General features: G+C 47.4%; 1 protein-coding gene across 2 annotated transcripts in view; it reads right to left on the reverse strand.

Moving 5' to 3' along the window:
* LOC147693203 (outer mitochondrial transmembrane helix translocase-like) overlaps positions 1–26568 on the reverse strand; it is a 306515-nt gene that overhangs the window by 159721 nt on the left and 120226 nt on the right. For both annotated transcript variants that reach the window (XM_086933622.1, XM_086933623.1), the window contains one exon: positions 16964–17014. In XM_086933622.1, coding sequence (XP_086789748.1) covers positions 16964–17014 — 51 coding nt within the window. The remainder of the gene's footprint in view (positions 1–16963; positions 17015–26568) is intronic.

A 26568-nucleotide genomic window follows, 5' to 3' on the forward strand; every position in this document is an offset into this window, starting at 1 on the left:
ATGAGAATTGCAAAGCAGGGACAAAGCTTGCTGGACCTAATGTTTCTTTTTGGAATTTGACTTACCCCAAGACTTGGATCGGGATGATAACCTGTCGCGGGACTGCCATCGAGAGCGGGAGCGGATCCATATTCGGCAAGTCCTAAAGGAGGCTGCTCTAATGAGTCTTCCATCAGTGCTCAGCAACATGCAGCTTATTATGTGGCCTGGATCACCTTTGGCTGTATCGAGGAACACTCCTTGCAAGACTTGGATTCGTTTCTAAAGAAAACAAGGGGGGCTCTATAATTGGCTGTGGACCAAGGGTTTGAGTCAGTTTCAAAAGGACAACGGTCCAAAGCAATTTCGGAGATATACAGTAACGATAATAAGACAAGCCGTGATGAGCTGCTTATATATTTATCCAAGTCCAGCCTGACATGGAATTTATTTTCATAACAATAGTAGAATTGTGTAGTGCATAAGAGACATTTAAAGAGCACAATCCTGTGCTTTTACCGCAGGACAGAGAAGGTGACAAATAAAGAATATTTGTAAGGAGAAGAAGATATCACAGGCAAGAGAGAAGTGAGCAATCTGGACACTTTTGAATTGATGTTACAAGTGTTTTGCCAGAGTAGTACATACAGGAATTTGATACACATTGGTTTTACTGTATAACTACTACAAAAGGTCGACGTTTCGAACGCGCGCTCAAGGGTACAATGGGATCATCATCAGGACTGTACAAAATTACTATGCCTGGTAAAAACAATGATGCGCCTTACATAAAATAGAATATCCGTCCAAAATGGAGACGGGACTCCTGGGATTTAGTTAGTCAATTAATTATATCGGCGTTCGAACGCAGTAGTTGTCATGATCGCGCTGTGTACAGAACTATGGTTCCAGGCATGAAGCGGTGGGGAACTACCACTCCCATGCTCCTTTGCGGTTCTCGCGAGACTTGATCGCGGAAGTATAAAGAGGAAGACTTACAGCGCTCAGTGTCAACAAATCCTCCGGTCCGAGCTGTCGTTGAAGAAGCGGTTCGTTGTTGGGTGCGGTAAGGGTGCTTGCACCTGGATAAGTTACCGTCGACTTTTGGAGACGTTTGTGGTTCGTGTTAGCGGCCTCGCTAGACACCCTTGTTTTTGTTTGTTTTCGGGGACAGAACCCCTTCCAAGTAGCAAGCATTTGTCCCAGTCGGTATTGTCGGCCGACGGTGGAAGTGGATGCTGATTAATCCACGGAACCCCTTTGAGTACCTTTACATTGTATCTGTTTTGCACTTCAAATAACCAGAAGGGGATCATAGAGCCTTTTGGCTTCTTTACAAGATTCCTGCTCGATGAGCTTCACAGTAACAGAAAACGTCCTTGTGTGATATTAACGCCGGGACTGCATCAATTGTTTATTTCCAATGTAGATGGATGGGGTATGGTATGCATGGTGTTTAATCCAACTGTCTTTGACTCCTTTATTAACAGGGATCAATCAGGAGTGGTATTCTTATACTCTCGATCCTTGTGAAGCATACAACGAGTGAGCTAGGGGTATGTTATTACTTTCGTAGTTTCTTGTTGTTATACTGTTGTGTAGGCTTGCATACAAGGAGGTTACATGTCAATGTTGATTTTGTATTACTGCAGTAACACCTCTATCCCATCATCTACCATCACCTACCTATCCCCTTATGGTTTCTTTTTCTTTACAGGTATTTAGAAAGGGTTAAGTTATAGCTTGGAATTACTGTATGTAGAATGCCTGTAAAAGAAAGATATTTATGAGTTTTGTTCTTTTTTGTCTTTTCCAGATCTCCCTCCCTGAGGTCCCCTTCCTTTCCTTCCTGATTCCAAACCCCCCCCCACAATATCCCTCACTTAATCCGTTCAATGTGCTGTGCCATTACGGTAGTCCAGACATTGGATAGATTGAGAGGTGGAACGTAATCTTCAAACCGATCCCGAGGACGTCCAGCATAACAGTAGTTGTCAGGTGAGCAACTTGTGAGTTGGAGTCAGCGGTCCTGAATAAGACTCGAATCCTTGAGCGCGGGGTTTGAAACGTCGACCTTTTGTAGTAGTTATACAGTAAAACCAATGTGTATCAAATTCCTGTATGTACTACTCTGGCAAAACTCTTGTAACATCAATTCAAAAGTGTCCAGATTGCTCACTTCTCTCTTGCCTGCGATATCTTCTTCTCCTTACAACTATTCTTTATTTGTCACCTTCTCTGTCCTGCGGTAAAAGCACAGGATTGTGCTCTCTAAATGTCTCTTATGCACTATACAATTCTACTAATGTTATGAAAAAAAAATCCAATACCCGGCTGGACTTGGATAAATATATAATGAGCTCATCACGGCTTGTTTTATTATCATTACTGTATATCTCGGAAATTGCTTTGGACCGTTGTCCTTTTGAGACTTGGATTCGTGGCACAATATCAAATGCCAGAGTCACAGCACATGGGGATCTGCCACAAACATTTGTTTGCAACTGTCCCTACAAGGATTACATCTAGTGAACTGACGAGAAAAAGTTAGGGGGTAGTTCTGGTTCGGCGTACGAAGGTGTGGAAAGAAAGGAACTTATGCTAGTGTGCTTCGGTGGGGTCTATATGCAGCTCCAGCCATTACTTCCAGGACCTAGCAGTAAACCACTGCAGCACACAGCACCACCTGCTGGTGCACATGGGCTATGCTGACAACTTTCAGATCCAGTCTAGCGCCGGGAGATCTTCTTACGGTGAGGAATCCGCAGTTAGTAATATTCATTGTCAGCCTGTGGGTTTAAGGGGGAGTCACGTCCCTTGAGACACTGTTAAATTTTCGATGTAGGTTGGCACAACCAACAAAAGGAGTGAGTAGAACTTTGTATCTGCATCACAGGGCCCAGAAAAAAAGGAAAGGAAACAGACACCAGTGTGCAGCTGTGGCGCTGATAACCGTTTCCATACGGTTACTTTCAGCAAGGTCGTCTTGACCATTGGCTGGTGGGTGGAAGCAATTGCTTGGAAAAATCTGGATTTAATCTGGCAGCTGCGGAAATTTAAAAGGTGAGGAATCTACAGTTAGAAGTATCCATCACAAAAGTTGTCACAAAGTTCTCCCCAAGACAGAAGACCTCCTCTGGTAACATGCTGTAGACACACTGCTCCGCTTTACTGTCCAGTGTTCTGAAGGCCTTGCAGGTGGAAGGGGCTGCTAAGAGGAGACTCTGATCTAAGACCCAAGTCACCCTTCCAGTGACTTCCTTATAGAGAACTCTGAATCTGATTAATTTTGGTCCGTTAGGCAATAACATCTTTGGGTGAATCAAAGTGGCACTGGCAGACAAACACCCCTGCTGGGGCACACTGCACCCTCCACGAGACTTTAGTGCCCCATGAGCCGATCTCCTGGGGCCATTTCATTTAGTTAAGGGGAGGGATACAAATCCTAATGTTTGGCGAGTAGGACACATGGTCCCCCTCCCCGATCCTCTATAGACACTGGCAACCCCATCCACAAGTTGTCCTTTTTTTCCTTAAAGGGGAGGGGGCACACAACCTCCCTCCCCAAGCCACTAGTGGCCCAGGTGTCCTCATCCCACAGGGCCCATATTTTTGAAAAGGGAAGAGGGGTGGCCTACTCCCCCTCCCCATGCCACTATTAGCCCCAGGGACCCCATCCTCAAGGGCCTTCTTTTTAATAAAGAGAATGTGACATGTGGCCAGCTCCCATCTACGAATGGCCCCTTAGACTCCATCCCCAGGGGCTGAAAAATAAAATATTTTATATGGGGAAGGGGCCACCAGGCCCCCCTATCCGAGCCTGTGGAGGCCCCGAGATCCCATTTCATGGGGCCAAAAACATTTATATCGGGAGTGCGGCACGCAGCCCCCTAAACAAGACCAAATGGGTTCTGGGGATCCCATTTTCCAGGGGAAGAGTGTGGCTTTTTAAAGCTTCCGCCAGGGGGAGCATACTTCTTTCGCTGCCTGCAGACCTGTGGGCAGGCTGGGCTCCCCGGGACACAAAGAGCCGGCTGAGGGGTTTGGGTACATAGGGCTTTGCAAGGGTTAGGGGGGGCAGCATGAGCGCATGCCCCCCCCTTACCTAATAATACAGTGCTTGGCCCCAGGGCATAGGACACCCGTGGCCACTACAGGCGTTTTGGGACCCCCTTCTTTTTCTCAGCCCACACTTGACAGATCACCTTGAAGCGTTTCATGTGCAAACAAGGAAAAAAAGAGTACTTTCTTTGGAAAGTTTTGTGAAGATTCGTCAAACTGCACCAAAATTATTAGCAAAGCAACAAAAGGCATTTCCTAGTGAAACTCTGACCTAGTAATAATTCTGCAGTGGCGCTGCCTCTATGCATTACAGATATCCATCGGTTTTACATGGCGCAAAGGCATTGGTGCACTTCACATGAGCACCAGATCACACTGCACAAGGTCAGATTCATTTTATTTTAAGCAGAGATTAAATGATTTTAATAGAATCAAAAGATGTTGGACCTGGTTGGCTTCCCGGTCTTGGCTACACCCAGTTTTCTCAATCTTTGTGCGAAAGTCGTACAGAGGTGATGTGGTTGTGTATGATCAGATTCTCTATTGACATAGCTTTGTGAAGCTAAAAAAGAAAAAAAGAGCAGCAACAAATACTAAACGGTGAAAGTCTTAGTTGGCAATATTCGCAAGGGACTGTTTAAAAACTGGACTTAGGGACATTGTTCAGTAACTTTGCACTGGTACACAAAGATGGCTAATCATTTTAAAGACTACTTACATATAGACAGCGACTTTTGCAATTCACATAAATCGGCTCATGACCTATCATTAGGTTCCAACCCACGGTTTGGTAAACTCACCAAGCTAAACAAGACGATCTAATTACCTGTTCTTCTCCTGCAAATAACAAATAAATACATAAATCTGGGCAGTGAACCCTAGTATACTTGGGATCTAATCTGGACACCTTTCTGATGAGGGCAGGCTGCAAAAGCCTTATTTATTTAGGTAATATTTTTCTGGTATGAATTACTGGGAACCTAAAAAATAAAAAATGGAATGAATACCAGTTCATAAATGTATTTTTCCAATTAGTACATTATTATTATTTTTTAAATGGAACTTCCTTAGTTTGTGTCAATTACCAATCCAAGCAAATATTATTGAGATGCGAGTTGTGGAATTAGATGATGAAGGAAGGGGGCTTGAACAAGAAAAACTGAGGTATTGTTGGAAATAAGAGCTTACAGCCTGATTCATGAAGCAAAATTGCGCTCGCAATAGCTGCGAAAATGCTATCGCGGGCGCAATTTCCCTAATCGGTATTCACCACGATTATAGCGAAATCACTAACACAGAATTGCGAAATCGCAAAAAGATTCGCAGAATGCCAGCAGTAGACCATTTGCGAATCGGAAATAGCGAGAAATCACGGAGTCTGCGAAAAAAATAGCAAAATCGCAATATCATCGCAATCGGGATTCATGAAAAATCGCAATTAGCGAAAAACCCTAAAAGCGCAGTTTGCGAGGCGCAATTTAAGGACAACCCAAAGCAGGTGGTAACCATCAAACTCATAGTAAAAAAAAAAATTGAAAAACCGTTGGCCAATCAGCAACTGGTGCAGGCCTGACCAAACACACTTAAGGAGAAGCAGCATCAGCATAAGGAGTGTCAGAATGTCAGGACTGTACATGGTGGTCAGGCGGCGAAGGCTACAGCGAGCAGCACGGAGGAGACGCAGAATCCAGGACAGGATATTCCGCCAGCGGGTCACCCTGCTGGGCCAAACCAGAGAGCAAATATACGCAAAGTACCGGCTGAATGGGGCAATGATCATCAAGCTAATTCAGGACCTTGACCCCCTGATGCAGCACCCAACAAGGCGGACCAATGCCGTGCCAACACATGTCCAGGTATTGTGTAGCCTGCACCTCCTGGCCTCCGGGAGCTTCCAGGGGATAGTTGCAGCTGCTGGGGGGATATCCCAGCCCACCATGTCCCGCTGCCTAGGGAGTTTCCTTGACGCAATGCTGACCCAGCTACACCACCACATCAAATTTCCAACAAGCCAACAGGATTTGGATGAGACCAAGCTTCAATTCTACAATGTCGCCCATTTCCCACACGTGATAGGATGCATAGACTGTACCCACATCCCCATCTGCCCACCAGCTGCAATGGAGTACATGTACTGCAATCGCAAGTCCTACCACTCCCTCAACATCCAGATGGTCTGCAATGCTAAGACATACATCACGGACATAGTGGCACAGTACCCGGGGAGTACACATGACTCATTCATATTCCGGCACAGCGGCCTCCACACACGACTGGCCAGGGGAGACTTTGGGGAAGGACACCTACTTGGTAAGTACACTTTGCCCACAATGTCACACTGTGATGAAGTAGCTGCGCTGCACAGGCACTCACCCTCTGCTCCTCTCATTCAGGTGACAGTGGCTACACCCTGCGTGAAAACCTCCTCACCCCATATCAACCCTGCTACACCACAGCAACGGCGTTACAGCGTATCACACATACGCACAAGGAATTGCATTGAGAGGACTTTTGGGCTACTGAAGAGCAGATTCCGCATACTTCACAAGACAGGTGGGGCCATGTACTACAGTCCTGATGTATGCTGCCGCATTGTGGCTGTGTGTGCAATACTACACAACATTGCTACCAAGCGCCGGATACCTGTAGACATCTCTGGCAGTGAGTCGGAAGGGGACGACCGGCCACCTGCACATGTGCGCCATGCACGCGTTGAGAACCCAGCTGAAGGCCACAGACGCCGCAACCACATCACAATGAACAGTTTCTAGTGCACCCACTCACCTCACCCAACAAATCACAATTGCATGCAAATGGAAATAATGACAGGACGCCAATGCATGATGCAAGAATAAATATTATTGTTGGATCACAATAATAGTGTCAAGTTGCCATCCTTCCTATGCAATCAGTATTGCCCCATAATGCTGCGTCCAAAACACAGGGCAGGCTTGTAGTGTCAGCATGTCCCTGTAAAAGTACATGTAACTCAGGTGCGCCTCTGGCGCGCAGCATCCAAGCGCCTCTCCGGCTCCTCCTCTGCCACCGCACGTGATCCTGCAGTGGGCCTGGTGCTACGTCGTAACACCGCAACCTGTGAGGCAGACAGGCTGCTCACACTGGAGGTGCCCTCGCTGGTATCGTCCCCCCCGACATTGCCTGGTAGAGTGGGATGGAGTGCCAGTATGGCAGTGGTGACGTGCTCTAACACTCTGGCCACATCCTCACAGCATTGGATTAACTGCTGCTGCTGCGCCAGGGACCGTCGCGAGAGCTGGGACGTCGCATTCCCTATCACGTAGTTGGATCTGGTGTGTGCAGACAGCTGCGTCAGTAGCTGCCGGTGGCGGCGGCGGGCGGTGTTGCGCTGCGATATTAGCGCAGCAGTGTTGGCCTCCATGGCTGCCGTCATGCGGTCCATCCTCTCTGCCACATTTGCCACATTGCGGCCAATGTTATGTAGCTGCATTTGTATGGCCCCTTACCGGCGTGCCTGCAGCTGGTGAATGCGTAGCATCCTACGCTCAATGTTCATGCTCGGCACGCGCACATCCATCCCCCTCCTGCCGCTGCGTGCATTGTTCTGCAGGCGAGCCCTGCCATGCCTGCTATGCTGGCTGGCCACAGTGGGTGGGCGCTGTGTCACCGCAGTCGCTGGACCAGATGTGGAGGCTCCAGCTGCTGGTGGGGTTGAGGTTGGCAGAGGTGCTGCGCCTGATGGTGGAGGCGCAGATGCTGTGGGCCTGGCTGCAGGGGTAGGTGGTGCGCCTGATGGTGGAGGCGCAGATGCTGTGGGCCTGGCTGCAGGGGTAGGTGCTGTGCCTGATGGTGGAGGCGCAGATGCTGTGGGCCTGGCTGCGGGGGTAGGTGCTGCGCCTGTTGGTGCAGGATGTGTTGGTGACGGCACCTCCTCGGCATCCTCTGGTTGCTCATCGATGAGCAGCCTGGCCCGGTCGCTGCTGTCTGCGCCACCTGTGAGGGAAGTGGACGTTCATTAGTTGCATGTATCTGTCCCACGTGCAGTTGCTACATGCATGCTGGATGACATCCCCTGACTGGCTGTGGCATTGCGTACTTTGGAACCTGTCTGGCTGCATGGGGGTACTTGTACATTGTGGGCAGACTACATGTCCCACAATGCTTTAGGGCATTACCTAATGTGCACGGATGGCATGACTTTGGAACATTATGGGAGGCTATAGGGTCATGGCCATTGATAGGGGACAGGGTCGCAGTTGCATGCCACTTACCTTGGCTCTCTTGGGTGGGGCGGGATGAGTCCAATCTGGTGACCCCAATGCACGCCTCGGGCTCCAACGTATCCTCGACGCGGTCCTCCATGGGGGTGTTGGGAGGGACTGTAGGTCCTCCCCCTCCAGTGGCCAGGCTCTCGCCCAGCCTCTCGGCCACCTTCTCCTTGGCACGACCTCGGAGGTCGTACCACCTCTTCTTGAGTTCCTCAAGTGACCTGTGTGCCACACCCACGGAGTTCACTGTGGCCGCTATCCCGACCCAGATTCGCCGTTTCTCCGGCTCAGGCACCCTCCTTGATTCTCTCCCAAAAAGTTTTGAGTGGTTGTCAACCACCCCATCAATGAGGTGCTCCAACTCCTGTTCGGAGAATTAAATTTTCCTCTTGCGCCCGGTGTTGCTGGGCCCTGGTACAGCCTCCTCTGCCATTGCTGCAGTTATGTTATGTTACTGTTTGTTTTGTAGAGCGCTCAGCTGCTCCAAAGAGCGTCCCGGCGCTAAAGATCATCACACCAAATACCAGCAGCAAACAAACAGCCATAACAGAAAACATAACCAGAATTAACCATAACAGCATTACAAAGCAAACAGATAGGTTTTAAGTCCTTTCCTAAAAACCGAGAGATTGGTGCACACCCGCAACGTCAAGGGCAGTGTGTTCCAGAGGCGGGGTGCAAGGTAACTAAAGGAGCGACCTCCACAGCGAGCACGCTTCACTGTTGGAACGATAGCCTTGGCCTGGGCAGCAGATCTCAGAGGTCTAGATGGAAGATAGAAATTGACCCTTCTCTGCAGATATTCAGCGCCGAAATTGTGAAGCGCCCTAAAAGCTGTAGTTAGGGTCTTGAAGAAGATACGCTTACGAATCGGCAACCAATGCAGAGAGACAAGGAGATTGCTGGCCCTAGATCTTCTAGTTAAACCGAAGATTGCCCTGGCTGCAGAATTTTGAACTATCTGCAGACGAGTCAGCAGATACTCAGGAAGACCTAAGTAAAGGATGTTGGCGTAGTCTAGGCGCGAGCCAATTAATGCTTGCACCGTAATTTTCTTATGCTCCAAAGATAAATAGGGCAGAAACTTGCGCAACATCCTTAAGATGGCAAAGCACTTCCCAGTCAAGCCAGCAACCTGGGTTTTAAAGGAAAGAGTGTTATCGACCATCATACCCAGGTTCTTCGCTGTGACCGAATCGCTGGCAGGGGGAGACATGGCCGAAGGCCACCATAGCTTCCAACGTGGGTCTGCAGGACAGCCAAAGAACAATATCTCGGATTTGTCGGAGTTGCATTTGAGGCCATTTTTCCCAAACCAGTCAAACACAAACTCCAAACACTTCCGAATGGCTGCTCCATCGAAGTCACAGCCCCTGTCACAAGTGAACAGGAGCTGTGTGTCATCCGCATAGGATATGATCTGGGCCCCTAGCTCCTCCACCCGTGCAGCAAGAGGTGTAAGGAAGATATTAAAGAGGGAAGGACTCAGTATGGAGCCCTGCGGGACCCCTACCTCAAGCTGCAGCATCCAGGCGGAGAAAGGGGGAGCCCAGATCGTTTGTGTCCGATCGGCCAAAAAAGACTGAAACCATGCGAACACCGTGCCCCGCAGCCCAATCTCCCAGAGTCTAATTAGGAGGAGGTCGTGGGGGACGGTGTCGAAGGCCGCCGACAAATCAAGCATGATAAGCAGGGCCTTTCCACCCCTATCGAGGGTCTCCTTCACAATCTCAGTAACCTCAAGAAGAGCGGTCTCGGTGCTCAGGTTAGATCTAAATCCAGACTGTGACTGATGTAAAAGGGAGTTACCTTCTACAAAGTTGGTAAGGGTGGTATGAACACACTTTTCAGTGATCTTGGCCAGGGCAGGAAGCAGCGAGATTGGCCTATAATTAGAATGCAGTTTGGCATCTGCATTCGGTTTTTTAATGAGGGGAAGAACTAAGGCCTGTTTCCAGGAGGAGGGGACTTTGCCCGACTTCAAAGATGCATTAATGAGAGGGTTGATGATCGGATTAAGGGCAGGTGCCAGGGTCGCAAGACACTTGGCGGGACAAGGGTCCAGAGGAGAGCCAGATTTCAGGCTAGACAAAAGGTCAAGCGAGGCCTGAGGCTCTAAAGAGGGAAAACAGTGCAGGGTAGGGCCCACAGAATCCATATGCATAGCTGGTGGGCATAACCAGGGGTTGGAAAGGCCGTCGACCTCTGAACCTGTGCTCAAGATGATCTGGGTTCCTTGCAACGCTGACTGGATAGTACGTATTTTATTAGTAAAAAATACTGCAAGCTCCGTGATCCAAGGTTCCGAGAAAGCAGATGCAGAAATGCAGCAGGAGGGAGAGGTGAATTCTTTAACAATCTTAAAGATCTCTTTGCAGGAGCTATCTGCTTCCTCGATCCTTCTGGCCAAAAAGGATTTTTTCTCTGCAACGAGCTCCCTGTGATATTCTTTCACTGCTGCTCTGTAAGACTGCTTAGCCGATGTATCATAGTGCCTCCTCCAAATTCTCTCCAGCCTCTTGCAGTGCCTTCTCTTGGCCGCAGAGAACCACGGGGCTGATGCTCGTGCCAGTTCAGATCTAACCTGGCGAGATGGTGCCAAGGCTTCCAAACGTGCAGTGAGCCAATTCTGAAAACACACCACATCATCCTCCAGACTGCCCGTAAGAACACAAGGATGGGTATCTAAAGCCTGGGTGATCATGGCCGGGGTGACTTTGTGGAAGGCTCTAGAACTACGAGCAGTGAGCCGCTGCGAAATGCGGGCGGCCACAGGCTGATGTACAAGCGTGAAATCCGCTAGGAAATGGTCCGACCAAAGAACTGGGGCAAGGGAGGAAAGGACCACCGAAAAAATTTGATCTAAAATATGCCCCTTCTCATGTGTAGGGGACTGTAGGTACATATGAAGTCCCACCGATGATGTCATATCCAGAAATTTTTGCACTTCAGGATCCTCGCCCTTATCCATGTGGATGTTAAAGTCCCCGAGTATTAGGCAGTGTTTTGCTCTAAGACTCAGTGTGGAAATGATCGATAGCAAATCCTCAGTAAAGGAGCCAAGAGGGCCAGGTGGTCTATAAAGCAAAAGCCCCAGGCAGGATTGATGGGGGGATAGGGCCAGGGAGAAGGCAAGGATTTCACAGTCAGGTAAATCATCCGTCGACAAGATGGTACAAGGAATGTGCCTTTTAATGATAAGTGCCACTCCGCCTCCCCTTCCCTTGCATCTGTCTCGACGGAAAATAGCATATGAGGGAGGGATGGCAATAGCCAGATCAGGTTCCGAGCCCTCACCGAGCCATGCTTCTGTGAGAAAGAGACAATCTATGTCATCTTGTGTTAAGAGATTATATATGTCGAGAGCGTGCTGAGGAAGAGACCTAGTATTTAACAAGGCGCAGTTAGTACCTAAAAGAAGGAGCTTGCCAGGACAGGGAATTGTGGGGACCGGCATCCACCCACACGTGGGGCACTTAGTAATATCCCCAGCAGAGTAGGGGATAGCTCGCTGACATGGAGCAGTGTGTACATTGTAAGACAGAAGATCATCTCTAGTGTACATCAAGCCAAGAGCTAAAAGGAACCCACCAGAAACGTTCCCGAGCGCTTCCGGGACGCTGACGGGCGCAGACGGACTGACTCAGGCGAGACTCCGGCGCCCCCGCAAACGCGACCGCTGGCGCGGTAGAACACTGTTTCCTAATATGTGGTACACTAGAGCGCTCCCACCACTCTAGCCCCCACTCAAGATGGCCGCCGAGTGCAGAGAAGCCTGAGCCCGGTTTGAAGCTCTAACGGCAGCTAGCGCCGTGATAGATGGGCGAAAATGCGTGCAAGTGTATCAGAGGTATGCTGAGTGCATTTACAACATGAAAATCACACAGTTTTAAAATTATTTAAAAATCACAAAAAAACGATCCGTTTTGCTCAGGGAGCGCTGAATACAATGCACATGCTCTGTGCTTCACCAAAATCGATTCTGACTGGTATAAGGGATAGATCTCGCGAGCGCTGCTTCAGGGCTCCTTATATGTGGTACACTAGAGCGCTCCCACCACTCTAGCCCCCACTCAAGATGGCCGCCGAGTGCAGAGAAGCCTGAGCCCGGTTTGAAGCTCTAACGGCAGCTAGCGCCGTGATAGATGGGCGAAAATGCGTGCAAGTGTATCAGAGGTATGCTGAGTGCATTTACAACATGAAAATCACACAGTTTTAAAATTATTTAAAAATCACAAAAAACGATCCGTTTTGCTCAGGGAGCGCTGAATACAATGCACATGCTCTGTGCTTCACCAAAATCGATTCTGACTGGTATAAGGGATAGATCTCGCGAGCGCTGCTTCAGGGCTCCTTATATGTGGTACACTAGAGCGCTCCCACCACTCTAGCCCCCACTCAAGATGGCCGCCGAGTGCAAAGAAGCCTGAGCCCGGTTTGAAGCTCTAACGGCAGCTAGCGCCGTGATAGATGGGCGAAAATGCGTGCAAGTGTATCAGAGGTATGCTGAGTGCATTTACAACATGAAAATCACACAGTTTTAAAATTATTTAAAAATCACAAAAAACGATCCGTTTTGCTCAGGGAGCGCTGAATACAATGCACATGCTCTGTGCTTCACCAAAATCGATTCTGACTGGTATAAGGGATAGATCACTATCCTGCAGTGAGATTGGGTGTGGAATAGCAGGTTTGCTGGTGTCCTGGTAGAAGCTGAGTTAGTTGCTGCCTCGAGGTCTGCCTCACTGTTGTGAATGGGGGTGGGAACTGGCTGCTTCCTGGTTGTGATGTCATCACTGTGCTCGAAATGAGACTTCCCATTTTCCTGATCTTGCGATTTTGCGATCTCGCAATTAGCGATATCGCTATTTGCGATATCGCAATTCCTACACGGATGTTGCCGAAAATAGCGATTATTCTGAGATTTCCGTAACTCGCAAACGCTTTTTGCGGCCGCGTGCGAATCGCATTTTTTTCTCGGTAAATTTCATGAATACCGATGTGCGATTTCTAAATTGCGATCCGCTGTTAATCGCAATTTGAAAATCGCAGATTTCGGTTTTCATGAATCAGGCTGAAAGTGTTTAAACACTATCATTTTCAGTCATAAGTCCTATACTCTTGCAGAAACCACAAGCGTACAATCCTAATGCTGTTAATCTGATCTTGTGTCAATCATGTTTGTAGCACTTTGTTCATTTTTCAGAATTGGGTTAAAACTCGCCATAGTCCTGGATTGCCAAGACATTTGCTAAGGGCTCCGACTACTGCCAGAGTACAAAGTCTAAGAAAACATTTCAAGTTCCAACAAGCAGATTGTTTAACAAAGTCAACATTTTTCTACTTCATGTTTATGGTTGGTGTCCCACAGCAAATAAAAGTCCAACAACTTATTTGCAGAAGCAAACGGCCTTCCTGTCAATCTTTTCACAGTTGGAACAAAAGGCAAAGAGGGTCAATAACAGCCCAAGATGCATGTTTAAGCAAATGGATCAGCATGCTTAGTTGTAACTCTAGGCTGGGAATGTCTCACTGCTAACCTCTCCTGCCGGATGTAATCCAGAGTACTGAAGACAGAGAATGGCAATGGGATGATTGTGAACCATCTGGGGTAGACCATGGTAGGTTGGGAATGTCTCACTGCTAACCTCTCCTGCCGCATGTAATCCAGAGTACTGAATACAGAGAATCCACTGCAATGGGAGGATTGAGAACCATCTGGGGCAGACCATGGGAAAGTTACAGAGACCGATAGAAAGAGAGAAAGTGTGCAAAGGCAAATATATTTCAGACAGTCAAAGTAGTTTGCAAAAAAGACCAGATTATATTTGAGCGCCATCTCAAAAGATATAATTAGATGCAGGAGTTCTTAGGCAACATCGAGGGAACTTGTTGAACTAATGCTTCATGTTGCAAGGCTTTATCAGGGGCAAAGAATAAATGAAATAGAGAAAACAAGGACGTGCAAGGGCAAATTATTCAATGGCATTCCAAGAATGGCACCTATGGAATGAGAAGGAAAATGTTACTCACTCAGGAAGCATCTGTTCTTGGCATGTAGAGCTGTAGATTTGCATGCTTTGCATACTCCTGCCATCTAGTGTTGGGTCCGGATGTTTTCAAGTTATTTTTCTTCAAAGAAATCTTTCCAGTCATGAGGTAAGGTGACTCCTCCTTTCGGTGATAGTGCTCATGGGCATCGACTCCATTGTTAGACTGTTTTTTTCTGCCATAGGATTCGGACGTGTATTGTTGCGGTCCGGTTCAAAACAGTTCCTCGGGTTCCCCTCGGAGCGCAATCCACTTACCCTAAATGGTATTGTTTTCGATCGCATATCCAATTCTTCGCAGATCATATCGGTTTCTAAAACACTTTGATCGGAAATTCGTGGAAGGCCGTCGGGCCTAGCCGCGTCAGTCCATGGATCGGACTCCATTTAAATTATGTCCCAGGTGCCACGCAAAGTTTTCGAGCAGCGACTCACAAGAAGTGTGCAACTGGTGCTTATCCCCAGAGGACAACGAAAAGGACTGCAACGCGTATAGATCTTTCCGATTGAAAAAAACGCGTTGTGACCGCCAGGCTCGGCGTCACAAAATGCAAAGCCAAAACATCTGCTCCATTCCGGACCTCTCTGGAGAAGATTCCGAACAAGAGACTTACGATGCACTAGGAGCCAAGGAAGAACAAGAACAGGAGGAGATTGTTTCTGCCTCAGAATCCGGCTATGATATGGACAAAGATTCCGCAAGGTCAGCGTACCTTAAATATCGAACCTCCCTTGTCCCAATGTCCAAGTCAGCCAAAGAAAAATGCTATGATCCCACATCCGCCTTCGGGCCAAGGTCGGCACCAAGAAAATGTTTCCAACGCCCCGTCTTCCGGCTCGGCCCCGAAACACACACAAAAGCCGCCTGGCTCAGGATCGAGTCGACCACACTCTGGCACCGAGCCGACACCTTCGACCTCGAAATCAGAACCAGTCTCGAAAGCTTCTTCTGATACGAAAGCTTTGGCATTGAAAACACTGCCACCAAAAATCTTGACACCTAGACACAAAAATGCTCCTTTACCGCAACAAAAGCCCCATTTTGACGTCCCGCCTTCCAAACTGGACGCAAAACAAAAAGAACTATTTATTAACCCTAAAACTGGACATATTTAAACCAAATTGCCACTTAAACGCAAATCAGAGCCAGAGGACAATTATCACATTCCTCTTAGAAAGAAATATGTTGGTACTAACCCTTCCCCTCCTCCTCTATCACCTCCTTCCCCCACAAAACAAATACATCGGTAAGAGAAAACCTGACGCCGAAAGACAACTTCTCGCCAGTCGCCCCTGGATTAGAGGACCAAAGATGTCCCATCCCCGAGCTTTGCAAGACCTGAGCCCACTTACTGGTTCAGTTGAACTGGCTTCCTAGCTAGAGCCTGCAGCCTCGGTTTAGAGACCGATCACCATTGAAAAGCATTGGGATTCCGATGCGGATTCGTACCCTGCATCTGCCGCTGGTGGTGTACGGTTGGTGCTGCCACCACTCACCTTAACTCCTGGAGATTGGGTCTGTAAGTTGATGTACTGCACCTGTTTGCAGACCTTGTTCTTACTTCCATAGGATAACATTGCAGAACTCTGAAATTGCCCACTTTTTAAAGTGAAAAGAATATATATTTAAAAAACGCTTACTTGAACGATTTTTCTCAGATGCTTAAACATATATAACGATACATGCTATTTTTATAAATTGGTGTGGATCTCCTTCTTGATTTGTGAAGTAATTTATTAATCATTGTGTGTATTTGCAAATGTCTGTGTTAAAACTAAGGCTGCTCGGCCACAGTACCCCCTAAAAGAGCACTTTGGGATTGCGTAGCAAGCCCGGTCCACTAGTAAGGGAACTCCTGGACTCTTTACACGATGTATCATATTACTGACATATCACATAAGAGACAGTTTCCTAAATGATACTTACTTCATAAACAATTATTTTCACTGTCAGGCTGGTGGAGGCCAATGCCTCTGCATTCGGGGAGGAAGACCTACAACTAAACTACAAGACACCCACCAACACAGGGTGGATCATTTTGTTTAAAGTGCTTCTGCCACTGTGGTAGAAGCCTTTTCGGAAAAATTGAAATGCTGCTGGGTGCCTTCCATGGAGGATGATCAGCATTTTATTTTTATTTTGTAGAAACAAACATTTATTTCTGCAAAAAACAATTGCCCTGATGTAATGGAGTTTGTCAAATATGCTGCAGACGCTTCTATTTGCGGTTTGGAACTGCCAGACTTTCCAGGACAGTCCCCAACAAGAAACAAACAGGACTACGGAAGGACTGCTATAAATAGGGTGAATCTTCCGACATACACTGACGAATAACCTCATGACGGGTGGGCTGACAGTTAAAAAGTCAATTGAGGCTCCCCTGTAAAAAACTGCTGCTTCACCCACTTTCAAATGGTGCAGATGAAGAATGAGTGTGGCCTGCAAACAACCACCTTTAAATGGAGCCACTTATCTAAGGAGTGGGTGTCACAGATGGTTAGTCCCACCACGGTCAACTCTGAATTACTAAAAAATTCCATTTATGCTTCGCTCTCTAACATTTTTGGTGCTATAGCGCAGTTACATAGAAAGATATGCAGAGAGCAGCATTTTGATTTACTTACATTCTCATTCTTCAAAATAAGTTTCAAGATTGCCTCTCTCTGTCGCAAGGACTGAAAGAAAATAGATATAATGCATCTTTATCAATTTCAAGACAAATACAGGATTCATAAAAGTTTCAAAAAACAGAAATGAATTACATTTGACCATAAAATGTTTTATCCTGAAGGTTTGTTCATGGCAATAAAGCCCTAGACAACACCTACCACTGATTAAACGGACAATGTCCTAGTGGAAAAAAGGAGATCCTGCAGACAGAAGCAAGCAAAGTTACAATACAAGGCACATTTTATAGATAGTGTAAGACATTTAGGGTAAACTGGCAGCCTTCTCCATGCTGCAAAATGTGAACAGAAATATGAATGGTTTATTAATGCTCCGCTTTCAGGTTGCTTCCTTTCCTCAAAATAGTGAGGGTATTGGGGTGTGTGGGGGCTATGATCAGGGAGACTGCTGGAATAAATAATACGTAACTCATATTACTTTTTAACTTCACATTTTACTTTCATTATTCCCATCCACTATTACAAATACTACCCCTCAAGGTAGCAAGAAAATAAATATGATCCTCATTTATAATTCATATCTGATAGAGACTTTACCTCAGAATTATCCCCAGGCGTCAGACTGTTTCCGGAAATGTTTCTTGAGCTGTGCCCCTGCATGCCGGTAGGTGGCGTCAATCAACCTAGTGTGGAGTCGTCACCACCAGAGGTGACTTGCACGGTTCCTATCTAGTTGCTACCCCAGCTAAGCACTTACTGATGCCCTGTTTGGGGCAACTTAGGCAAGATGATATTTTCTGCCACCAGCATGGCAGTGCGGTCTGCGAACACAGCGTGCCTTTTGTGCCACTATTCCCACTCTCGGTGGGATATGGTTGCGCAGGTGGTGCCAACGGTCCAGGAAGAGGCCCGGGCCATGCTCTCCCAGGCTATTGCAGACAGGAGAGATGCAGCTAAGTTCACCATTAGATGTGGACTGGATACCACCGACTCACTGTGCGATTACGTCGACAGCAGCCCTATGGTGTCGTGCCTGGATGAGGACTAATGGCTTTTCTGGGGATGCCCAAACATCACTCATGGACATGCCCATTGATGGCTCCCGTCTCTTCTGAGACATGGCGGGTTCAGCACTGGAATGCTTTAAGGACAGCAGGGCTAAGGCAAGGTCCTTGGGTCTTTCAATTGCCCATAGTCCGCCCAAATCCGCCTTTTGCTCCTTTCGTGGCCAAGAAAGGGGCTTTCAGCTGTGTCTTTACCCAACCAGCCACTGTGGCGCACAAGCTTTCCAGCCTCTGCTTGGCAGAGGATGCAGTACCAAAAGACCCCATGGGTGAGGCAGCCAGAGGTCGGGCTAATCCACCACTCCACCAGAAGCTACAGGCTCCAAGCCCCTACAGTCTGCCCTCTTGCCATGATGGGTGCCCAGTGGGGGTCAGGATCCGCCACCTCCTGCAACACTGGTGGGCTATGACATCGAACATTGAGTTTTGCGAAGGGGGGGCTACTCTCCCCCCTTCAAGACTACCTCTCCATCCATGCCACCTATTTACGTCAGGATGACAGAGAAACACCATTCCCTCTCAGCAAGGAAGTGACAGCTCTTTTCGTCAAAGGAGCCACAGGGATAGTGCAGATACCAGAAGTAGGACATGGTTGCTATTTCCGCTACTTGATGGTGCCCTAAAGGGTGAGAGACCTTTCTAAACCTGTGCTCTCTCAATGTATTCCTTGAGAAGAAGTTCAAAATGCGTACTCTTGCCCAGGTTTGGTCTGACCTGGACTAAGGAGTCTGGTTCATAGCGTTGAACTTGCAGAGTGCATACTTTCAAATCCCCGTCCTGCCCGCCCACAGACGTTACTGGTGGTTCACTGAAGGTCACAAACACTTTGTTTGCCGTGCATTCCTTTGGCCTTACAAGTGCCCCTTGGGTGTTCACCAAGGTGATGGTGGTGGTTGCAGCTCAACTGCTGAGATCAGGGGTGCCAGTCTTCCAACAGCCAGTAGTTGAGCTAGGGGAAGGTGAGCTCGCCCCAGGCTGTCGTCTCCCACCTTCAGACTACAGCGGACCACCTGCATTTGCTGGGGTTCACTGAAGTCACACATGACCTGCCCCACCTCTCTCCTCATAAACTTTCATCTGAGTTGTTCTGGACAGAGTGCAGTTTCTGGCAAGTCCAGGATATTCCGGCTATGATACCGATGTTTCAGCCTCTATCCTGGATTTCGGTGAGATTGACTCGGAGGCTGCTCGGCCATCTGGCCTTACGGATACTGCTAGTGACCCATGCACATTGCCATTTGCGGGCCCTGAGGTTCTAGTGGTCGCAGCATCAGGGGAATCTCTCAGACACGGCCTGATCTCAGAGGGTACAGCACAAGATCTGCCGTGGTGGTTAACAAACTGCAACTGGGTCAAGAGCAGACCCCTCATCCTTCCCCAACTTGATTTGACAATAGTGACAGATGCGTCACTACTGGGATGGGGCACCCATCTGTGAGAGGTGGCGCTCAGAGGTCTTCGGTCTCCGGCAGAATCCGGCATCAACCTGTTGGAGCTCTGTGCATCCAGCTGGCACTGAAAGCCTTTCCATTATTCATCAAGCGAATACTAGAGCAGGTGTTCACGGACAAAACCACCGCCATGCGGTACTGTAACAGGAGGGGTGGGGTCGTGGACCCTTCATCAAGAGGCCCGCATCTCTAGACATGGCTGGTATGTCAGGGCATTTCCCTGGTGGTTCAACACCAGGCGGCCTCTCGAAATGCCAGAGCGGACGAACTCAGCCGAAGATACCTTGTGGATCACAACTGACGAGAACATGCAATATCAGCAGTTCTGCGCATTGGAGTTTCCAAGGCAGCCCTCGCTCGGAGATGCTTTTCCTCTTGAGTGGAGCTCAGGCCTCCTGTACGCCTTTCAGCCTCTACCACTCCTGCCTAGAGTTCGCAAGAAGATCAGGTACGACTGGGCTCAAATTATCCCTGTGGCGCCAGATTGGGCACAGAGAGTCTGATATCCCAAGCTGTTTAGCATGGCCATCGGTCCTCTGATCAGGCTACCCCTTCGGGAGGCTCATCTGTCGCACCAGCAGGGAAGGGTTCCGCACCTGCACCTGTCAATTCTCCACATTCTTGCAAGGAGTTTGAGCAGTGACAGTCAACAACTTTACACCTTCCACCTGAAGAGTGCAATGTTAGCCTATAATGTTATTCCGGTAGCCAGGCGTCCCTCCACCAAAACTGTATACGCCTACCATTGGGGCAAACATGTGGTACGGTGTGCAGAGAAATAGTTTGACCCTCTTTCTGCTCCCTTTTTTTAGGCTCTCCTGTTTGTTCTTCTCATTGCCCCACAGGGCTCTGCTCCGGGCACTGTTAAGGGATACCTTTCTGCTATCTAAGCTTTTCTGCGTTGCCTGACCAACCTTCACTCGACTAATCCCCTATTGTACTTCGGTTCCTAAAAGGGTTGCAACATGTTTATACCAACTCCCTTCACTATGCTTCAGGGACACCCTAATCTGTTCCCCACATTCCGGATGTGCGCTACATTTGAGCCTTTGCACAATTGTCCTCCAAGCTCCTTACCATCAAGATGGCCTTCCTGCTGACAATAACATTTGCCCGGAGGGTCAGGAAGCTTCAGGTCTTGTCATACAAGCCTCCTTACCTGAACATTTACCCAGACAAACTGGTGCTTCGTACGAGGGCTTCATTTCTCCCGAAAGTGGTGACCCCCGCTCACGTAGGCCACTCCATCCATCAGTCTGCCTACTTTTTATGCTCTCCCTCATCCCTCCAAGGAAAAGGAGCAACTTCATTGCCTGGACCCAAAAAAGAACGTTGTTGTTATACCCTGACTGCACACAAGAGTTACAGGTGGACAACCAACTCTTCATAGGGTATGTCAGAGCAAAGAAAGGAAGGGCCATACAGAAGAGGACCATCTCACAATGGATTGCGCTCTCTATCAAAATCTGTTATGCATTGGCTTAGAAGCAACCCCCTGATGGTTTGGGTGCTCCTTCCACCAGAGATAAAGCTGCTACCACAGCATTAGCACGCAGAGTTCTTGTCATGGGCATCTGCCAGGCAGCAACGTGGGCTTTCTTGCACACGTTTACCGAACATTACTGCCTGGTGAGTCAGGTCCGTAGAGATGTACATTTATATGTAAAATTGGTCTGAAGACCTCCTCCAGCGAAGTATTGCTTGGGAATCTATTCTAAGGTAAGGAATCAGTAGTTAGAAGTTCCCTGTCTGATTAGCAAGTTACTTACCTTTGGTTGTGTCTTATCTGGTATAGACTATATAGCCACAAATTCCTTACCGACTCCCCCGTCCTACCAGCTCTATGACTGGATTTTTAGGGGGAAGACTTTCCCCTTTGAGCGCCCTAGCATTCCACACCAGTGGTCAATATGCTTCGTGGATCTGCGTTTCTGGGGTGGAACATCGCAAAAAATAACTGACATCAGCGCCCGGGGTTGTGCCTATATAAGCACTGCACGCGTCTCTTCTGGTGTGGACGATACCATGCTGAGCCAAACTACGCCACCTTCCAGTGTGCAGGGGTACTATTCACGAAAAATCCCCATAGATCCAGTCTGATGCCTAGGGATAATTCTAAGGTAGAGAATCTGCAGCTAGATAGAGTCTCTACCAGATAAAAAGATGCCAAAGGAAAGTAACTTATTCATTACTTCATGGTATAATATAATTTTGCCATTGTATGATGACACCCAGAAAGAGAAAAACGTCACGCTCAAAAGGAGTACTGCCGTAATCACATTAGGAAGTCTGATAATTTTTTGTTTTTGTAGGATGTTTTCGCTTTGCTTGAATGACAACCATGCCTGAGGTATCCTACCCCCTCCTTGCTGTGCGTGGCTCTGCTTGTCCTAACCTTGACAGAATTTGGTCAGTTGAATTGTGAATTACATTTGGCACATCTCATACAACGAAGGTGCATTCAGCAAAAGCAAGTCTCTCCAGAATTAGGGTAAGGGGACTACATGTTTTGAAATGCCTTGGCTAATATTGAGTCTGCCAGTCAATTCTTGAGGCAAGTTCCCCTGAATCTACAGACACTAACAGGGCCACTGTCTAGGGAATAGCTTAGAGCTCTTCGCCTTAAATAGTCCTTCACGCCACCGGCTGTATGGGGCTGGTTTATGTCTGTATTTGTTATTTACAGAACTTCATCTCCAGAGCAGATCAATTAGTGGCAACAGTTAAGCAACAGTTCACAATCATGGACTCGTTACTTTCAACTATACAAGAACAATGATATCCATTTATCATCATAGCAGTTGCTGTAGGAAGTACTTAATGCTTTACATATGGAAACATCAATTGAAAGAATCTGGCCTGGCGTGCATTCCACCGTCATGTGCCAGCACGTGCTGAACACGCAGAACATTGCACATTCATGTATTTGTAAGAAATCACGTTGCAAATCTAGTATAAATATCTAAAGTGAGTTTACTTGTTTTAGGCAGTCACCTCATCAGGACCATCATACAGAGGAAGACAATTAATTTAAACATGTTCCTGTTGATGTTAAATGGATAACAAGAAAAAATATACACAAAAATACGGAAGTAAGAAAATCTATTAGTGGTACTAGTGCCCCAAGACGTGATGGTCTAAAACGCAAAATATTCTGGGCAGAAGTTTACCTTCCTCGAAACATGTTGTACAGACGTGTGAAATGCCAATTAGCAGAGTACTTGTCATTCTATATGTACTGTGTGTACTGCAACAAAGAACAGTAGGGGGTTGTTCTAAAGGGGGCATGAAAGATACAGATGTACTGTAAATAATATTAGTATGAACATTAATAAGGGTAAGAGTGCATTTTATAATTTGTTGCTTTACGATTTTAAACTGTAGAAGATTTTATCGTTTTAAATTAACTTTGCAGCCGCCGTTATGTGCCAAATGGTGTTAAGAAATGATTACTAATTCAGATCAGCCTCATGCACAGAAACACTAGGCAAGCAGGTATATATCAATGTTTCCAGTCAACTTCATTCTGCAATGCAAGTGTCTGAACACTGGTATTAACTTCCTATATACTAAAGTGACCCTGCACCTCCTTTCTCCAAGCCATTTCACGGTACCTCATTGCATAGAGTAGGGGTGATATATTATGAAGAGATTTCTCACCTGCTGATATAGCAAAGTACATGTATCAAATCACAATGATTTGATATCTTCCCGAGTGATCAATGAGTGTAGTATAGTTTATACAAATGCGAGTCACACATTTTATCGACATTAGTTTGGAGGAAATGAATGTCATACGTAATTGTGGGTCCATAATTGTGCCCAATAAAGTAGCGTGTACTTTCTGAAACTAAAGTTTTAGGCCATGATGAATATTTTAAAAACTGGAACATTTTCTTTGCTCTCAGTTCATCAAACATCTGCGCGCTCCTATGTGAGTAGCTGCAGTGCCCTAATCCATAGAGTAATTCCTATATACTCCTTTGATATCCAGACTGTAGAAAACCCCTCCCCACACACACCTTTTGACCCCTTTTTAGATGCTGGTTTTCGCGTCTGACAGTGCACTGAGGCCTACTAACCATATCTCCGTGCCAGAGACCCTGCCTGAAAACAAAGTGATGTCTGATAAGCTATCACCCCTATAAGTCACTAGCAAACGGTACCCCAGGTACCTAGGGCATGGGTACTGTTAGAACTGGCACCTTGGCGTGGGTCTCTCTTCCATTTATTTGCTGTTGCCTCATGTGTTTTTGCTGGTGGAACACAGCTGTGGTACAGAACAACCCAATGCAGATGGTCTGTCCAGATTTTTCAGCCTTGGTGATGAGAACTCCCAGGAGGTAGGGTAATTCTCCCCACATTTCAGCTGGAGGACACACGTGTTAGACCTGGCACCTTGGCGTGGGTCTCCCTTCCATTTTTTTGCTATTGCCTCATCTGTTTTGCTGGTTTAGATGCTTTGGGCACTGTGCCACTGCTGTCCAGTGCCACAGTGCAAGTGCTCCCTGTTGTAAATTGATGTATGGATTAGTGATTGCATGATTGGCTGGTTTGGTTTACCTGTCAGACCCTAGTACAGTGCACCAGGAGTGCCCAGGGCTGGTAATCCAAATGCTGCTGGTGGGCTTGCAGCACTGGTTGTGCCACCCACAGAAGCAGCCTGTAAAAGTGTGTCTAAGGCTTGCCATTACAGAGCCTGTGTGCAGCTTGGTACTGCCATACTGACTGGGCAAGTGCACCCACTTACCAGTCCCTAAACCTTCCCCTTTCTTCAGATCAGACACCCCTATGATTGGCCCAACGGCAGGGTGCATTGTAAGTATAAGGTAGGACATGCCCTGGTGTGTGTGGCATGTCCGAATAGTGAATTACAGCCATTTTCGTGTTTCACTATTGCAAGGCTACCTGTTCTCCACAAGCCAGAATGGGCAGTTTGATTATTACATCTTATAATCCTAACTGACTTCGGGAACGTGGTAGAAATTCGAGTTTAGTATGCCTGAACTCATTATGATAAAATATATCTTTTAGTGAAGTTGATTTTAACATTCTGTGTTTGAAAATACCACTTTTAGAAAGTAGGTATTTTCTTGCCTAACTATCCAAGCCTGCCTCTGCTAGGTTGTGTATTCCTTGTCGGGAGTTTGAGTGACAGGGGCTGGGGGATTCCAGGAGACAGAGTGAGTCAGCCCAGTGCTGAATAGAGAGATCTGCATCTAGATGGGTGGGAGGAGTTGCACCTGGGAACTGAATAGGGCTGTGCCTTCTCTTCACAATGTAAACAGAGTGCTCAAGGACTGATCAGAACTAATTTGGACTAGGAAAAGGCCTCTCTGCCTTCAGAGAACAAAGAGAAACTGGGTATAAAAGAGGGGATCTAAACCCCAGAACTTTAGGACAACAAGAAGAAACCTTTGCTGAAGAGTGGAACCAGAGAAACTGAGGAAAAACTATCCCTAAGCTGAAGTGCTGCTTCGAGGATTGGCCTTCAGTGGTTGCCTGACTGCCACAGAAAGGAGAAAGGATTTTTGTGTGTGCTGTATTCAACTTGTGAACGATCTCCAAGGGCTTGAGAGAAGAGCTTGCCTCTTGATGACAGACTTCAACCACCAGCTCCCCAAGAGTTCTTTTGAAGTGCTTGACGCAGGTTTTGGGCCTTCTGAGAGACTGAGTGTCGCAAGGATCTGGAAGCGCGACTCACGAGGAAGAAGCGTGTCACCGCTGTAGCATTGCATCACAAGAAACATCTTGCAACACCGAAGAAGCGTGTCGTCGTAGCATCCGCTGCCGTCGCATCACTGAACTGTAGCTGTCGGATCGCACCGCATCACAAGAAACGTCTCACAACATCGAAGAAGCGTGCTGCTGCAGCATCACTGAACAACGGTGTCGCCGCTGTAGCTGTCGCATTGCATCACAAGAAACATCTCGCAACACCGAAGAAGCGTGTCGTTGCAGCCGCTGCCGTCGCATCATTGAACAAGGGTGTCCTCGCTGTAGCTGTCGGATTGCACCGCATCACAAGAAACGTCTCGCAACATCGAAGAAGCGTGACGCCGCAGCACCACTGAAAAAGGGTGTCGCCGCTGCAGCAGTTGCACCGAGCTGACGCATCTTGCATCGTTGGAGAAGTGTCGCTGCCAAAGCCGCTGTCGCTGCATCACTGAACAAGGGTGTTGCCACTGCAGCTGTCTCATTGAGTCGAGACACATCGCAACATCGGAGAAGCCTGTCGCATCAAGAAGACAACGCCATCTTGGTTTCATCGCATTGGATCTTCATCGCATCACGACACTGTAAGTTGCATCACCACGGAAGCGCAGTAAGAAACCAACACATCACTGTTCCCGCGTGTAAGGAACTGACGCATCACCTTCCCTGCAACACTTTCGTTGTATTGCGTTACGCATCCTAAGGTACATTGACTCAAAGTGTCGCATTTCAACATCTAAAGAGAACTAAGCTAACTCTACCATTTTAAGTACAGTATTGTGGATTTTTGTTGTTTTTGGTCGTGTTAAGTCTATATATAGATACTTATTTTTAATATACAACTTGTGTGGTGTCCATCTGTAGTGTTGTTACTGTATGTGTTCACAAATGCTTTACACACTGCCTCTGAGATAAGCCGGTCTGCTCGTGCCAAGCTAAAAGGGGGTGAGCTGGCGTTATTTTAGGAGTGTACCCCCTTACCCTGACTAGAGGCAAGGGTCACTATTTGTCACAAGTACCTACCTGTGCCAACTAGAGACCCCCAAATCTAACATTGGTGGTCAGCGGTGAGGATTCTGGACTTGCCTTTGTGAATCATGTACAGTGATTGGTGAACACTATTAGTGAGGGAAGACCAAAACGCGACCACATACTTTTGGTAGATTTCTTTTTCCTGGGATTTTGTATTTTTGCCAAGTTTATCCATCATGGAGAAAGCCGGATCCATAGCATCTGTTGATTGTGATTGGGTAGAGGAGAAACTGGAATGCTACAATGTAAGGCAGCTGAAGCACTTCTGCAAGAAATGTTATGTTTCAATTATTGGGCTCAACAGGAAGGAGGAGTTCTACAAGGCGCTGAGGGCCTGTGT

Source organism: Lissotriton vulgaris, chromosome 8 (assembly GCF_964263255.1).
Source record: "Lissotriton vulgaris chromosome 8, aLisVul1.2, whole genome shotgun sequence".
Lineage (NCBI taxonomy): Eukaryota > Metazoa > Chordata > Amphibia > Caudata > Salamandridae > Lissotriton > Lissotriton vulgaris.